The sequence below is a fragment of the Seriola lalandi genome, unplaced genomic scaffold (genome assembly GCF_002814215.2).
Source record: "Seriola lalandi dorsalis isolate HSWRI2012SDOR001 ecotype SW California unplaced genomic scaffold, Sedor1 jcf7180002054864, whole genome shotgun sequence".
NCBI classification, from domain to species: Eukaryota; Metazoa; Chordata; class Actinopteri; order Carangiformes; family Carangidae; genus Seriola; species Seriola lalandi.
Window position 1 is genome coordinate 2,131,443 of NW_019525417.1, and position 17,214 is coordinate 2,148,656.

Here is a 17,214-nt window from a genome sequence, read left to right on the forward strand (position 1 = left end):
GCACCTATAAGCCTCTAGGTGAGTTAAACTGTCAGGCCAGCTGTGCCTCACGTTCTAGTTATGGGCAGGATGGAGGGTAAAGACAGGCTGTGTGTCTGTGAATGACTTTAGTGAGTGAAGGAAAACAGAGAGATGAACAACAGAAAGACAGAGCACATAATGAATTGCACCACTCTGAACCATCTGCAACCCGGGACCTCTGATTTAGAAATGACTGCAGCTCATCACTGTCAGTGATTGCCTAACACACTGGTGTTAACAGAAATAACACAAACCAGCTCAGGGTTAGCACATGTAAATCATACACAATGCTAACTCTAGCTTTGCTTCAACTACTGGGGCTTGAGCTCTTCCTCAAACACTCAATATTCATTTGAAAAATCTTACTCTAAGTAGAAATACATGATTTTTGTTCACCTTTATATCTTATACATACATAATTGTATTATTAACTGGCTGACAGTTGGTAGAGTCAACATAATGCTATTTACAGAGAGAGAGAAGGGAGGAAATGGCACAGAGGAGGAAGTGAGGTCACAAGCAGCCAGGGCACCCTCTCACCCCACCCCAGCCACAAGGGAAGTCATGTTACTCCTGTTACTGCAAAAAATATTGATTGTTGTTAGTAACCACAATAAAACTGTAACAACTGAATAAAGGAAACAGAGCGGTACAGCATGTCAGACGGTAACTCATGATGTGTCTTCCAGATGCGTTTTCCAGGTTTCACATGCACGTGCATTCATGTGAAACAAAAATCCACCAGCTAAGATATTTTTTATTACACAATTATGAAGTGAATGTGGGAAATTTTTATCTGCGTGATCAAACTAGGCATGGGTATTGCTTGAAAGAAGCTGCAGGCAGCAGACACTTAGATTAGTTTGTAATAAACAAATCCATGCTCGCTGTTTCACTGTTAGTCCTAAGCTGAGCTGCTGGCTCTAGCTTCATATTTACCGTACAGACATGGTATCAATCACACTCTTGGCATGAAAATAATAAACAAATTTTCCATGTGTTGAACTATTCCTTCAACAAAAAGTTCATGCACTGTGTCAACACATTACTGAGATACTGAGGTGTGATATCCAGCCTCAGGTACAACATTGACATAATTTAAAGAGAAACTGAAAAAGCAGTTTTAGTTTCATCTAATTAAAAGTATTGTGGTAACTTAAGTGTTTGCTTCCCTTATTGTCTAATGATTTCTGGCATGTCATCAGAAATAAATAAATCATGTGTCACTGGCCAAACATATGACATCCTTACAGTACTCTACACTTTCACTTACAGAAAAGCACATTACAACAAACCCAATGCACTCAACGACCACATCCTCACTAGATTTGGAACCATTGTGTATGTAACTTTTGAAGTATCAGTTGAAATCAAAGGAAGTTGAGGATTTGGTGACTCATTTGCCTTTTTAGTTTTTTTGTGGAAAGCAGTCTACAAACATAGAGCTGGAAGCATAAGACCTGTTACACAATCCTACTAGGAGTCAAAACAAATCTATATTTTACTGCATAAATTAGCATCCACATGCATTTGGACTGCTGTCAGTGAGGGGATCTATGCTGAAACCATGTTTTAAAACCATACACAAACATAGTTGTCTCCCCTCAAGGCTCAGTCTGACATCAAAACCATTGAACAAGTCTATATCACCAGTCCTGCCTTCACTGTGTGACAGATGCCATTTAACAAAGACAGGTTAGGCAGCACTTACAGTGAATCACCCAGATGCAAACAAACAGGCTGCTTATAACAATGCACAGTATAACAGACAGGAGGGAGACTATATATATCTATTACATCACCTTATTTACAAGATGACTCATGCTGTCAGTATCATAAAAATAATCAATACATAAACATGCCAAAGAGTGAAGCAAAAAGGTCTCTTCCCTGGAGTGTACTCTGGAATAAAAGGGGTTATCACCTTCTTGGCATTTTTTAATTTAAAAAAAGTTTATCACTCCTTAATTTATCCCTGAGTTTCAGATGAACAGCTAGAGCTGAAGCAGAGGTTTGTCATGTCACCAGGCTGAACTCTGTGCTCACCTGAGACCCACCCAGATGCCTTGTGAGTTTTATGCCTGCAGTGACCCCAAACTGCAGCATTCCTGCATTCCTCATACCTCCTGTACAGCAGACTGCTCTCTGCTTACAGGTGAAAGACTGTCCATCCACAGACACTCACTGCGAACAGTTCACACACGGTACAAGATGCTTTTAAAAAAAGCACATGCCTCACGGATTATGTCAGTCTGAGCGCCGTTTTCAGCAAGAGCACCTTAAAGTACGATGTGTTTGGCACAGGTGTCGCCAGGCAGCATTTAAAAATGGTTGGTGGTGTCTGGCCCCTCCTGGTCAGCCTCTGCTCTGTAACATATTTTTGTAGAGTTTGTTTTTCTGGAAAAGCAGAAACATGACACTGAGTTTTCTACCCATATTCTAAGGTAAAGGGTATCTACTACTGTGCTATCCAGTAAAAATACAAACTACATCTATTAACAACAACAAAGCAATTATTTCATCACCATTTAACAACTACAGCTCCCATGAGCTAAGGCTCAGTATCAGTTGAAATCTTCACCTGAGTTTCTGTACCAATAGCTATCAAAATGTCATGCTAGCTGTAGCATTAGCTGGTAAATTCAAATAAAATTAACATTATGTTTTTGTTAAAATGAGGTGAGGGTAAAGTACAGTGACTAACCTTTGGACAGAAAGTCCCAGAGTCATGTTAGGTTTTCCTTAAAAAACAAAGAAAACCCCTTTGGGGAACTCAAGCTAGCCCCAAGTGGTTCATGACTTTGGCTCTGCAGGCTATACAAGATTTATGCAGGACTTTTCTCACACGGCCATAAATGAGGTAGACAAAGTAACAGGAACACCATAAAATCACATGTATCCTGTACGCAAATACTTTCTTTATGAGGTGATTATATTTTTATTGAGACTGTGACGATTAATTCAACTGTGCAGTCATTTTTTTTAGATTGTGAATGATTGTGTTATACGGTATTATGCTTGGTGTTCCTGTTATTCTGTCAAGCCCTGTACACAGACAAAATCAGAGTGTGCAGACGGTAGAAGTTTCATACGGCTGTACCTGATTGAAATTTTGTTGAGGTAAGGGAAGGGGCCGATAGTTGCCATGTATCTGTTTCACAAGGAAGATATGGAGGCCATTAAACAGAAGTTCAGAGCTCACAGACACAGAGAGAGACAGTGAACCTGTGCAGTTGTAAACTGACAAACAACAGTGTATATAAACACATGATAAATTTACATATATGCACATAAAGCCCAACAGTGTTCTCTAAGTAAAACCAGTACAAGTTTTAAATCACCACAGGTTTCAACAAGCCCGACAAAGCAAACAGTTTATGTCAAAACCAACTGAAAAAGGGGAATTCTGTTGTCAAATAGGTGCCTCTCAAGTGTGAAATCTGTGTGATAGTGTGAAAAAAGAATCCTTCAAACCAAAACCCCACTCTGTTGGAGGACACTCATATTGTTGTGGTAACACACATGACAGACAGACAGACAGACAGACAGACAGACAGACAGACACACACACACACACACACACACACACACACACGTACACCACACACACACACACACACACACACACACACACACAGACAGACTATGCATTCACATAGACAGAACCAAAGAACTGTTGGCAACTTCCAGTGAGGACTACACTGACTGACGTAGCTTGTGACAGGACATCTACATCATAGTCTTTCTGGGAGAGCTGGGCACACTGCCGGCTAAGGCCCAAGTGAGTGTGGCCAAGATTAGACACAGGATTTTAGAGATCTAATGACTCTATCATATGACTTGGAACACCAGTGACAGTGCAGTAAGGTCATAATGGCAGTATGGTGCCATCTGAAACCATTTCAAACGTTGATGTGCTTGTGGTTTACCGTAAGAGTCGTTGTTCCGTTTTACACGGGCATGATGGCTACACAGATGATCCAGGACCAAAGCACAAAAACAACCAGAGTGATGATACACACAACTAACAATGTATTTGTCCATTAAAAGAGGAGAAACAATGCAGTATATCTAGGCCTTACCCACCAAGAGTGATTAAAGCACTAGCTCAGCCCTGCTATGAAAACTGATGACTAATGCTGGGCCCCACCCGACAAACCACAAACACGCACATATGAATATGGCTGGAAACAGCTCCTTAGCAGCTAGCTGCTGCCACTGCTTTAAAATAGCACTGGCAACTTTAGCAATAATGTGGATCAGTACAGCTCAATGGTGGAAAGCTGTCGCCGATGTTACAAGGCAAGAACATGGAGCATAGGTGTAAAAGTAGCAAGGGAGCTAACAGTTGTTGTGTTACTGCCGTTTCAGTGCAGAGCTGCAAAAGGATGATTATTATTGCTGTAGGCAAGACTTCATGAGCTAACAGACAGCTGGGTAAACTTGAGAGTGATGCCATTAGTCAAACCTGATATAATAGTCTATCTGCGCTGATATTGTGCTGTTAACACGCTTTATTGTCACACCACAGCCAGCCTGTTTTATTCTCTCAGCACTCTGCTGCAAACTAATATGCACATTGCCAAGTTGCATAGGTATAGCTGAGGATCCAGAGGAATTTAAGATCAGTTATCAGACAAAAAGAAGAAGCACTGGTCTTGTATTTTGCTATATTTGTACTATATTTGTCATATCAGGTGCATAGCTTTCTCTTATCAACAATAAACAGCACATCCTGACTTACAGAGGTGTCTGTATTATTTTCGAGCATCTAGGTTTAATTTAGTTTCCAGCAAATTAATAAAACATTGATTAGAGTGCAGTATCCCTCAGTATAAATACAGTGTTGATTGTTTACTGTTTATTTGGTCCCTTTTGTTGTTGCCTTGGCAATAACTGCTGTCAAGGTCCATAAAAGTAACAGTGACAGTAACACAGTAATCTTTGCCAACTTTCCTTAACTTGACACGTAAAAGGCACAAGCTTCTGCTCACACGACACACACTGAACATGGTGAACTGCTGTTTAATGCTGACACATGACTTATAAGCCTCCAACAGTTTGATCATAGCCACTGCCCCTGTCACACAACAGCCTTCAAATTGACAGTTCGACGGGTATCAAACAGGAAGCCCTTCCACACACAGGAATTTACATATACGAGCGAGCATAGTGTCCAGATACATACCATAGGTTTGATTGTGAGTGTGTATCCTCTATATAAGCTGCTGTGTACACTACCAAGATGCTCTCTTGAGGCCGGTTTACCTTAGATTCCCGCTGTGGAAACACTTAAGTCCACTCTGTATGTCAAGCACACACGCATGCACACGCACAATTGTAAACACACATACAGACACACATACACGCGCACACACACACACCCAGTGGTGAAAAAACTTGCTGCTCCGCCCTCTAGGAAGAGGCACAACAAGCCTGTACTGCTTAGGCTCCACCTCCTCTGCCACAAGGCAACAGAGCAGGCAGAGTGAGATTGGACAGTCGGACACACAAGGACCCACCCACTGCTCACTGCCTGCCAGGAAAAATAAAGAAGTCATCATGAGGGAAACTTTGGGCTGGGTCAGGGTGGGCTTTGTAAGGGGTCGATGTTGCAGTTCACTAACAGACATGACGGCCCGCAGCAAAATGTCTGCAGGAAGAGTTATAAAGGAGGCAGAGTTGAAGCATGAAGCAGTGATGAGGCAGGAGAGGATTTGCTGCAGCAGTGCTGTTTGGCAGTGTCTGGGTGTGTCTGACAGACTCACTGCTTAGGAATCTGGACCTCAGAGCCACTCAAACAAGAGAGACAGAGAGTGTGTGCATGTGATTGGAAAGAAAAGAAGAGAGGGAGGGTTATCACATCGAGTGCAGTCCACACCACACCCCAAGACAGCCTGAGCAGAGAGAAAGAAATGCTGTAAATTAAAGAAAGACAAAGTTGCAAGGAAGAAAATGAATGGGTCATCAACACAAGTTCTGACATGCTGACTCTGGCTTCTTGTGGGTCTTCAAAGTAGCCCCTGGACATAGGAGCAGACAGGAAACACAGCTTCTGGACATCAGCCAGAAGTTATGTAAGAATTTTAGAAAAACATAGCAGTGTAAACTCTCCCTTCTCTGCACAAACACACAAACACAAACACATACACACACACATTGATAATTGATAGTTAAGGACCCTTTACAGTTAATCCATAGACATTTGATTAACTCAGATAAAACAGTCCACACATGTCAAATATGTATAAAATGTTGATAAAGGAGGGCTTTGAAAAACGGCACCCCCTTGTGTCTAAAAACACTCATAGCACTTAGGTGAAAATGAATGGAGGATTGTGAAGTGTGTCGTCTGAAACTGCTGTGTAGACTCACTGTGTCTGTCAGCTCATGTATGAGTCTGTTGTTTTATGTCTTATGAACACAAGACTAACATATATACATATACTGTATGTGTGTCATGCTTGTTTTGTCTGCACTATAACAGCCATAAGCAAAGAAACACACAATAAATTGCTATATCACAAATGATGAAGCAACAAAAAGAACAAAAAGTTTCAGTATTATTTTTTTGCATTATCTGATCTGTATTTAGTCGAGAATTTGGCTTTTGAGATTTATTTTAATTTGAAAGTATGCAAACAGACAGACACAGGTTCCTCATAATAAACTCTAGTTATGAGATTTTTATTTTTCGTGGAAGCTTTTCTGTCGTGAACATGAATAGACTTGTTTAAACATCAGCCAAAGCAACCTGATCATTACAACACAGAATCACCACCTTGAATAAAGATACACAGCTCACGAATGGATATGGTACATGTTTTTTCTGTATTCTTCGAGGTCAACAGTCCGTCTTGTGTCTGACAAATCTTATTGGTCTAAAAATATCTTAAAAGGGAAAAGGAGGCAGACTACAGATCTCTCCAATTTGTTGCACAATCCCTACCCTCGCATTCCCGTGGCAAAAATATTTGTCTTTTTCCAAGGCCTTTCATAATGAATCTACTTTAACAGCTTTGCCCCCGACTCGCTCCAAAACACAACAGAGCCAGAAAGTGTCTATTTGTCTGTCTATGTCTGTGTCTGTGTCTGTGTGTGTGAGAGAGGGAGGGGAGAGAGAGAGAGAGAGAGAGAGAGAGAGAGAGAGAGAGAGCTGGCGCATTTCTCTCTGAAAACATGCATGCTCACACAGCATCCAAACGCCTTACTTGGTAACCCCTGGTAACACTTATCTTTGCTGAAAAATAATGAGCAAAAGCAGACCCACCCTTCCAGAGGGGTTGACCAATCTGAACTCAGAAACTGTAAACAGAGGGGGTTTCCAGTCTGAAACTTTAATGCTGTTTCTAGGAGTTCACAGGCCAACTAAGTGGGAGGCTTTTATCGCATCATGTTTATTAAACTAAGCCTGTGGGAAAGGACTGATGTTGTATACTTTTGCTGGCAAGTGATCACAGTAAAAAAACATGTTTATGATATAAACACACAGGTAGAACTGGGAGATAAAAGGATAGAGATGTGTTTAGTCAAAAAGCTCTGGAGGTTCTAGAGGAGTGTGTGAATCAGGTCTTGTCTGATCATGAACAGAGGCTGCCACAGGGAATCCGGTTGCTTCTACATCCTACAAATGAAAAACCTGTTTGTTATGTGAAAGCTGACTGTGCAAAAACAATGAGGAGAGGAACAGCCTGGATAACTTGACCAACCAGACTATTGCTCCTATAGAAAAATCAGTGATACAGATCAAGTTGGGAGTTGATCTGATGAGCTTGTAACAATTAATCAAAATACTGTGTGTATTGTGGAAGGGGTCGTTGGCAGTGATAAACCCACAAAGATCACAGCATCTCTAGAGCTTTTTAGCCTGTTTAACTCATTGTTTTTATGGATGAGTCTTACAACTCTCACCAAACCGGTTTCCAGCAGCAGCAAACAAATTGTTTCAGCACACAGACTGAAAAACATATCATACTACTTGGCTGACTTCAATTATAAGCAGACTAAGATAGCAACTAGCAGGTGATGAAACTACATAAAAACATCCAGTGAGCTAAAGACCAAAATATTTTTCTCAGTAGTAAGTGGACATCGACCACACCAGAGAGAAAGGGTCAGTGAGTGAAAAAGTCAGTTACTGCAAATCCAGGGTTAGGGATTTTTTAACAAAAAAAAATCTGTGATAACCCACTGAACCCTACGTGCTTATAACCAAATAACAGGTTTATCAAGTAACATCAGACAAATCAGCGCCAATCAACAAACTCAAACACATTTTCAGGAGTTGGAGCCTAAGCTGAAGGGACTTACATTCATCAGGTGACTTCACATCAGTTTGTTGAGAACTAAAAAGAGCTCACTCCAAGGGAATAAGCAGTGATTTTAGCTAATGAATGGATCAAATTCATATATTATGTTCAGTAATATGTTTCCTGTGTGAAAGAACAATAGCCATGCTAGTGCCCCTCGAAGCTGTGCTGTTTGTGAGACCCAAGCAAACAAAACTGTTTGATGCTTAAAATAGGAAGGGGAGGAAACTTAGCAATTCTTTGATCCTTAACGGCTGAAAATATAAAATACTTTACAACTGCGATTAGGTTTAAGGATCAGCTCTACATTATCCTCCGCTGGACTTTATCAGCCCACCTGTGCATTAGGTTATTACATTTTCACATTAATTTAAAAAGGTTGTTATTTGCTATACTTTATATAATCTGTGTGCTGGGTGTCTTCTGGTGCAGGCATAGTTTGCATTGAAAAAAAGCAAATATATTTGATCTTTTCTTCTTTTACTCAGTGGGAGATACAGTCTCTGTCTGCGCCAAGGTAAATTTAACTTTCTCTCACAAACTGTTTTCTTTTATCGGTTCATTTCTCTACCGTCACATAGTTTACCCTCTGTCAGGAATGTTCCTAAGTCCAAGTTTCATATTTCATATTTAAAACATACCTGGAAAATAATCCATGGAAAACATGGTCTACTGAAAAAAGACCAACTATGCACTCCATTTCTTTAGATAATATACTGTGTTCTTTACATTTAAAGCAAACAATAGCGTTATTATTGAATGTGTTTTCCTGTTGTCTGGTGGTTCCAGTATTGTATGTATGTGACTTGAAACTTGCTTGAGCTACAGATTCTATTACATATTTATCTTTATTTATATATGTTATTATATAATTTTAATGAATTTTAAGGTCCAGGCTTACATGAAGTGTGTTTCCCTGTGCTTCACCAGTGTTGTGTAAGCTTTTTCAGTTAAATAAACCTTTTGCACCATCTCCCAAGTGCTGCTTTTGGGTCCTACTTACCACAAACCTGTGACAATAACGTATCAGTGCATCAATGTGCTAAACAAGCTTGCTAATGTGTCATCAACAACTTTAGCTTTCCACTTTCATGTGTTTATGTAAAATAAACAATATAATATATATAATAACCAAGAATCACAATCATTATATCACATTACAAGTTCCAGTAAGCGTCAGGCTGATGGGTCTTCATTACCTATCCTTACTTGCCGGGACAAACATCATGTGGCTTCGAGCATCAGCCTTTACTCAAGCAGGGCAGATGTAAACAGACAGCAGAACAAATGTACAGAAACAGTTTGGTGCTAAACAACAAGCACATTCCCAGGTGAGCCCAGAGGTCTGGAAACTCTCCCGGAGTAACTTTTATATAACTCACACAACAAAAGCCTGAGAGCAATGGTTGGTTCAGCAGTTGAGCTAAAGCCAAACTGACAGTGAAGTCAGAAATCTGACAGCACAAGTCCCAATGAGTGCTGGGAAATAACACACAGCCTGCTGACAAGACACCAACATATAAAAACACACGTGTAAACAGTGACACAACTTGCTCTCTTTCAGGCACAAACACACACACAGCCTGAGGGGTTTATTACTGTGTTACACATGATGAAGCCTCTCATCAATACAGCTTATTACCTCATGCCTGTAGTCTTTTTGAAAGGTTTTTTTTTTTAGATCAGATCCTGCTTACATAATGCATTAATCATAATAAGTCAATAATATAAGTAATGTAACATAAATAGAGGCAATTTTGTCAGCCATTCTGATACTTTACTGTTTGCTGACAATACTAATGTCCTTAAAGGTTGCAACCACAACATTCACATGTTATGAACTTGTTAGAAAACAGCTGCTTATTTACACATCCAGCAGTTATGGAGAAACATTTGGAGTCATGTTTCTGGCCACCTGATGAATGTAAGTCCAATATTCCCTCCCCTTTAGCTCTGTGTTTGGTTTCTCCTCTCTTGAGGGAAATAAGTGGCTCTCTAGCTGCTGAATGCTCCACTATGTTCCCCAGCTAGTTTCTAACTGTGTCTGTCTGCTGTTTGGTGCTGAGTAGGTAGTATACAGTAGAATTTTAAAGCTTCTTTACTGAAAACAGCTGCATCCTGATGCTGAAAACGAAGCTGAACCACAACACTGAAGCCTGTGTATATTCTCATTTGTCCAGGTCATAGTATCCTAAAGGAGTTTTTTTAAATCGAAAACAACTGGACTAGGTTATTTGTCTGTGAAGACGTTTCACCTCTCATCCAAGAGGCTTCATCAGTTCGTGTACGCATCCAGTCCTAGCCTGGTCAGACGCGTACACGAACTGATGAAGCCTCTTGGATGAGAGGTGAAACGTCTTCACAGACAAATAACCTAGTCCAGTTGTTTTCGATTTAAAAAACTCCTTTAGCACAACACTGAAGCTAAACAGCTGAAACTCACTACACTACTGTGGTATTGCTACTTTTATTTAAGTAAAAGACTTTAAAACTTTCAACATTAAAACTGTATAAAAAAGTGCTACTGTTTAATTACAATACCTCTTAGAGGATTGTTCTCAGTAGGTTTTGAATGAAGTTTAAGTACATGATGTAAATTGGACATCAATTATAAACCCGCTGCAGCACTGACATTGCTGTCTATTAAAATGAAAGGCAAGACTGATGTGTACAACATCCACTCAGGTCATAATGGATATGCGTGTTTTACAGAGAGGAAGTATACTTACATGTGTGTGAGTGTTTGACTACTGTCTTCTTGTCATTTTGTGACTTTGTTCTGATGGAAATACACATGCAGTCAAGATATGTTTCCCAAGTGGCCATTTCCTGTCATTCTAATGATTGTGGTGCCAGATGACAGTAAGTTGTGGGGGAGGCTGACTGCTACGTCCAGAGATTTGGCCCAAAACAGAACAAAAAAAAAACTCCCACCAAAAATCCAAAGGTCTATCTGTGCACCCTGTGCACATTTGCTATTTAACCTTTCACACATAAAGTGACTCAGAGCAAACTAACACAGCCCTGATAAAGTAGTGACATCAGGACAGCCAGTGTAGACCTGTCACATATCAACACGCAGTCACCTTCCCTGCCAGGCAAAATGTAACAAAAGATACTGACGCTGAGGCAACAGGATATGACCTACAGTACATACAATTTAAAGTTGTGCAAAAAGACAAAAACAAATCTGTTAATTATTCCAACTACACACCCTTTACGTTTGCTCCATCTGATGCTGCAGATTATCACAGGGGAAAGCTATTTGGGCGAGACAGAAAAATCAAAAGCCTCTCCTGTGAGGGTTTCCAAACAGGCCTCGATGTTCTTTTTCTATGAAAATAAAATCAGGATATTCTCAGCACACTCTGCACACACACACACACACACACACACATTACCTTCAAAACAACATCACTAACAGGGATCTGTCAGGTTTTCCTTGTGGTTTGGTGCCTCTAGCAACTGGTAACAAACACTGCAGGCATTACCCCAGCCTTGATTTAATACCTCACCGCTACAAAACACACTGAGCTCATGGAGGCTGACCAAGGGGCACATTCCAGCACAGAGATAGAGAGGGTGAGAGAGTGAGAGAGTGAGAGAGAGAGAGAGAGAGAGAGAGAGTGAGAGAGAGAGAGAGAGAGACAGAGACAGAAACAGAGACAGAGTGAGAGTGAGGTCTGTCTTGGAGTAGAGCCAAGATAGTTTTCCTCCTCATGTGTGTTTCCTCTACAAGTCCTTCATTGTACATGCAGTACGAACCACAGTAACAGAAGTAACAGCAAACAACTGCAAATATACTTTTACATTTACAGACTGGCTCACAGTGACAAAACAAAACACACGTGGATACTTTTAGATTAGCTGCTCAGCACATATCATGGCACTAGCAGTCACACACACATAGACATACACACATTGGCACACACCTGCTCCTCCACAGCCACATCCTGCAGGGCCGGGTTGTCCCGTGGGCCTCGGATCCAGCTCAGTATCTGGCCCATGTTGGCTGAAAGTGCCTCCAAGTGTGTGTGTGTGTGTGTATGTGTGCGTGTCTGTCAGCCTCTGCCTTGTCTGTCGGCTTTCAGCATGTTTCCAACAGGCAGGGAAGGGAATGCGAGAGAGAGAGAGAGGGGGAGGGCAGAGGGACCAAGAGGGGGGGCGTGGTCGGGGCAGGGGGAAGGCTCAGACGTGGAAGTCACAAGAGGCCGGGTTGTAACTCTCTGGGCTATAAAGGGAAGTGAGCTGACCATGGACTGACACCCACCTGATGAGGGGCCATATCTGAGCTGCTTCTCAGGGAAACAGATACCTCTTCCACACACACACACACACACACACAGACACACACACACACACACACACAGACACACACAGACACACACAGACACACACACAGACACACACACAGACACACACACAGACACACACACACACACACACACACACGCACACACGCACACACGCACACGCACACACACACATAAGCATAGAAAATATGCACACATGGGCATGTATGTAAAACAATTTTTTACAGTGTACCAAAGACAACCCTCAGTTTTATCTTTTTAGACCCTATCTCAGCTACTTATCAACAAGCACACACCCAAATTTGTAATGATATACAGGCCTTGAGCACACACAGGCATAGAAACATACACACAGCTATGTACACACCTCTTGTGTGCAATCAGCAATAAAGCACAGCTTGTGCAACTATCCTGCCTGACTAATTGCCTATGAGAATAAAGGTAGGGGCCATACTTTAGTTTTATATCACATCTGCATCATCTATCTGCAAAGGGAGATCCGGCTGAGCTGAAAACTTTCAATATAACCTCTTAAGGAGGTAGTTGTATTGATTAGATTGAGGTGATATCTGGTCACCCGGTCAAAATGTTACCTATCAATAAATAGCCACTGACTGAGCCAAACAAAACCGTCTGTGGCAAACGAACGGGATTTCATCTGACTTCATATCAAAACAGACTAACAACAGCAAAAAGTGTCTTTAAGAAACAGGAATGTAAGGAGTGTTTCTACATAACACATGACAAACAGATTTGCTAAAGCTTAAGGGATGGGTGTTGGCTTTCTGAACCCTCACCTACAAGATCTTTTTTAAGACACAGGAACACACAGAAAATTATAAAAGGGGAAAGACTGCAATAAATTCTATTGCTCCTTCTGATGAGAAAAAGCACACAAAGACGGAGTGAAAAAATTGCATAACTGAAGCCATTACATCTGCGTGACATTTAAAGACAAGTGCAAAGTGCAATTCCAGTCATATCACTGAGGTTTTACATCACCTATGACTTGCACGTCCCTTTGGGCAGTTCTTGGGTGGAGTGAGCAGACAATGCTGCATTTGAATGAGTCACTGTGGAAGAATCAATCTGACAGCCAATCCTTTCATTTATGAGTGTTTTAGAAGCACAACTCAGCAGAACCTGAAAATTATGTTTAAACCAGCCTCACATGAAACCTGAAGCTGTATGTCCAGGTGGAGATGTGAGCTTTCCCTTTCAACATGCCAAATATAATTCACTGGTATCACACCCGGTCACAACACAGTGGGTGTAATATGACACTGAAACTAAGCGGCAAGAAACCAAATCCCTGTTGGATTTCTTTACAGAATTGAGACATAAACACATAAATTAATATCAGTGGATGATTAAAGACTATTTAAACACACCTTATATGCTTCACTGAGAATATCAGAATTTGCTTTCTTATATCTTCATAATACAGAAGGCAATTACATTTAATTGAACAGAATTCATTAAAAAATTTAGCTGAAGTACATGTTATACATATTGTATTCCAGGGGTTTTCAACACGGGGGCAAAGATTACTGCCTGAGGTGAAACAGAAAGGTACATGTTGTTCTAAAAACAACACAGAAGTTAGTTATAGCAGCTTGGCCCATTAATCTGTCCCACCTATCAACACAGTCAACAGTGGTGAAGACAGCTCATGGAGGCAATTAAGGAACTTTAAAGCCTGACTGCTGCAATTTGCGTAAAAAGATGATACTCCCTCTCTGAGTCATATCTGAACAGATAGATCTGATAAACACATTTTTAAATTCAGTATTATTTACACTTTCCGAGGGTATTAATATTGGGATATGGGAACTAGTAAAATTGGTATGGTGGAGACAGGTTTGGAGTCAGCAGTTGTTTCTTTTTGTCTGAGGGACCCACAATGTCAGACCAGTGTCCGAGTGTCCTCTGCTGTTCCATCTGATCAGCCACTGAGTTCACACAGCGATGAAATTATGTCATACAAGTGTGCTTTTCAAAAAATCTTTTTTCCCCACATCTGTCAGCTTGAATGGGAAGAAACTAAGCATGTACAGCACAGGTACATATTTACATGTTGCAGTGCATATGTACTTATGGAAATGGTCATGCTCGCACACGTGTGTACACATGTACGCACAGGCCACATAACCCACAGCATGGCACATTCCCTCTTCAGATAGACACACCTTTGGCAATGTGTGCCATCTGACCAAGCCTGTAAAACTAGCTGTTGCACCATGGGAAACAACAAGTGGATGTATTGTACGATAACCTCCCAAGGAGCCATGTGAACCTCTATCTTGTGTGGCATGAGGTGGTGCTAGAGTTCTTTTCACCCGTAACTTGACATTTGCACATAAAGATTCAGCAGCATAGTGACAGAAACAACTGATAGCGATGAGCTCAGTATATCTAATAATGTTGGTGTAATGAAAATGAATTAGGAAATACTAGATGTTGTAATTCACGTTTGCGTAACAGTGTATGAACATGAGTATGTATATGTAATTGGACTCTACTGCTAAACTGGTGCTCATCTTTATATTTAGACCCATGTCATACTACAGCCATCGCTCTCTCCACCACAGCGGTTCAGACATCTTCAAACTTTGCATATCACCTCCTCACACACTGCATCACCTACATGTTTCCAGAGAGAAACTATACAACAATTTGCAGATACATAACTTTAAACTTTTACATCATTGTAAAAAATATATCAGAAAATAAACATTATACGTCAGGAATGAACTGTTTCTAGTGGTAAAATCCTGAAAATAATCTAAGGAAACTGGCGTCCATTTTCTAAAACGATAAAGACAAATTCCTGGCAAAGATAAATATGATTCCAAGTAACAATAAAAGATTTACTAAACAAGATAAAGTATAGAGTTTCTAAAATGAGCTCAAGTCGGAGTGATGACAAATTTTCCAAGTCTTTCAACGAGCACAGTGGTAGGTTAATAAGAGAGTTACAGATGAGATTGCACACGGTCATCAGTAACTTGAATTTAAAAGATCACAGGCAGAAGGTAAGAGTGTTAGTGTCACCTCCTCCTCCTCAGACACAGAGAGAGCACAGACACCTTTCTCAGGTTTACGGACAAGCAGCTGACAAATCAACGTTTGCAAGCTCAAGCATGACTGCACTCAGCAGAGGGAGACAAATACAAACTTAGATTTTCCTTCCCATATATAGGCTACTGCAATCCAGCACATGCATTTTGCTCGACAACAATGCACACTCAACAACAGTAATGCACGTATGTTACATGCTCCAATCCTGTGGCCCAATTTTGAGTCCCCAAAATTCTACAACACAATACAGTCAGTTAGAGAGTTGTCATTATCGTGTGGAAATGAGGAAATATTTCAAACATTTTCCTATGAAAACTATGTAAAGTTATAAAGTTAGTGTTTGACATATATGGTAGAACCATATCTGCTTTATCAAGTCATTCCAAGGTTGAGAAATTGATGCATTTCATATTATTACATAATATCAAGGGAGGGATTCTATTGAAATGCAAGTAGATAGCAGTCGTTTCCAGTCCTTTCAATTTCATCTGTTCAAAGTGAACTGGAGAACATTAAAACTGCAACTCACTGGGCACATTTACGTCAAAATAAACCTTTGTTCAGTCCTGCACAGATTCTGCCTGTGTGCAGAAAAACAAATCAATATTTAGGTTTCAGAGTGCGGGTATGAGACAGCTGGAGGAGGTGATGGCTGCACCTTGCCTTAGTAGGACCCTGCAGTGCAATAGACTGAAGACTTGCTACTGCGTTGGACATCAAGTCCAATGCAGCTGGGAAGCAGCTGCGCCTTTTTAGTACATACACAAATAGAAACAGAAACACACACACATCAGCTTGTTATTACAAGTGCAAAGGCTTAGAAGGCTGAACAAGCTTTCGGCATTCAATTCAATGGAATGTCTGTACAGGATGCAGTAATTTCAACCTATTGTGTTGGTGGATTACTCATTTAACATCAGACGAAAAATGTTTCATGTACAAGTTATATCGTCCTCTTGCCTTTCTTTCTTTTAACATGATTGTAAAAGTTTAATATCCCAAAATGAATTAAATAAAATGATGTGGTCAAATTTATGTTAGTATTTCTATCATATTTGTACAAGCAGTAATAACTGTATGCCTCTCAAATAATACACCTACATTATAAAAAACATTTAACATTGACTGAATTAAGTTGAAATGACTTAAAACAGGATACTGCAGTGTCATCTGATCCTCACCTCAAGGACTAGTTCAAAACTGAGTGTGCATGTTGATTTTATCTCAGTTCAAACACTCACACGCCCTCATACATAAATAATGTGTATGACAGAATATGGGCGAAGCCCTTATAGTAATTTATTTCAAAAAAGATTCAGCTATCTGCAGCTTATGCCAAGTTTTAAGACCATTCAGTACAGCTCACACATTCAGACTAGTTGTGCTGGTTCCTGCAATAAAAGCAGAGCTAAAGCGTCTCTACAGCTGCCAAGATTGACTTAAGAGTTGACAAAGTGTATCGCCAGAGGATCCAACTGAAGAGAGGGGAG

General features: G+C 40.5%; 1 protein-coding gene across 2 annotated transcripts in view; it reads right to left on the reverse strand.

The window, feature by feature from the left end:
• Window positions 1-12,446, reverse strand: part of cast (calpastatin) — a 30,111-nt gene extending 17,665 nt beyond the window's left edge. Inside the window, exons 1-2 of one of the 2 annotated variants that reach the window (XM_023427892.2) lie at window positions 12,263-12,446; window positions 3,122-3,172 (exon numbers count right to left, since the gene is read on the reverse strand). In XM_023427892.2, the coding sequence (XP_023283660.1) occupies window positions 3,122-3,172; window positions 12,263-12,337 (126 nt within the window). In that variant the 5' untranslated portion in view covers window positions 12,338-12,446. The remainder of the gene's footprint in view (window positions 1-3,121; window positions 3,173-12,262) is intronic. The other variant, XM_023427891.2, reaches the window with a different exon arrangement.
• Between the last annotated feature and the right edge of the window lie 4,768 nt (window positions 12,447-17,214).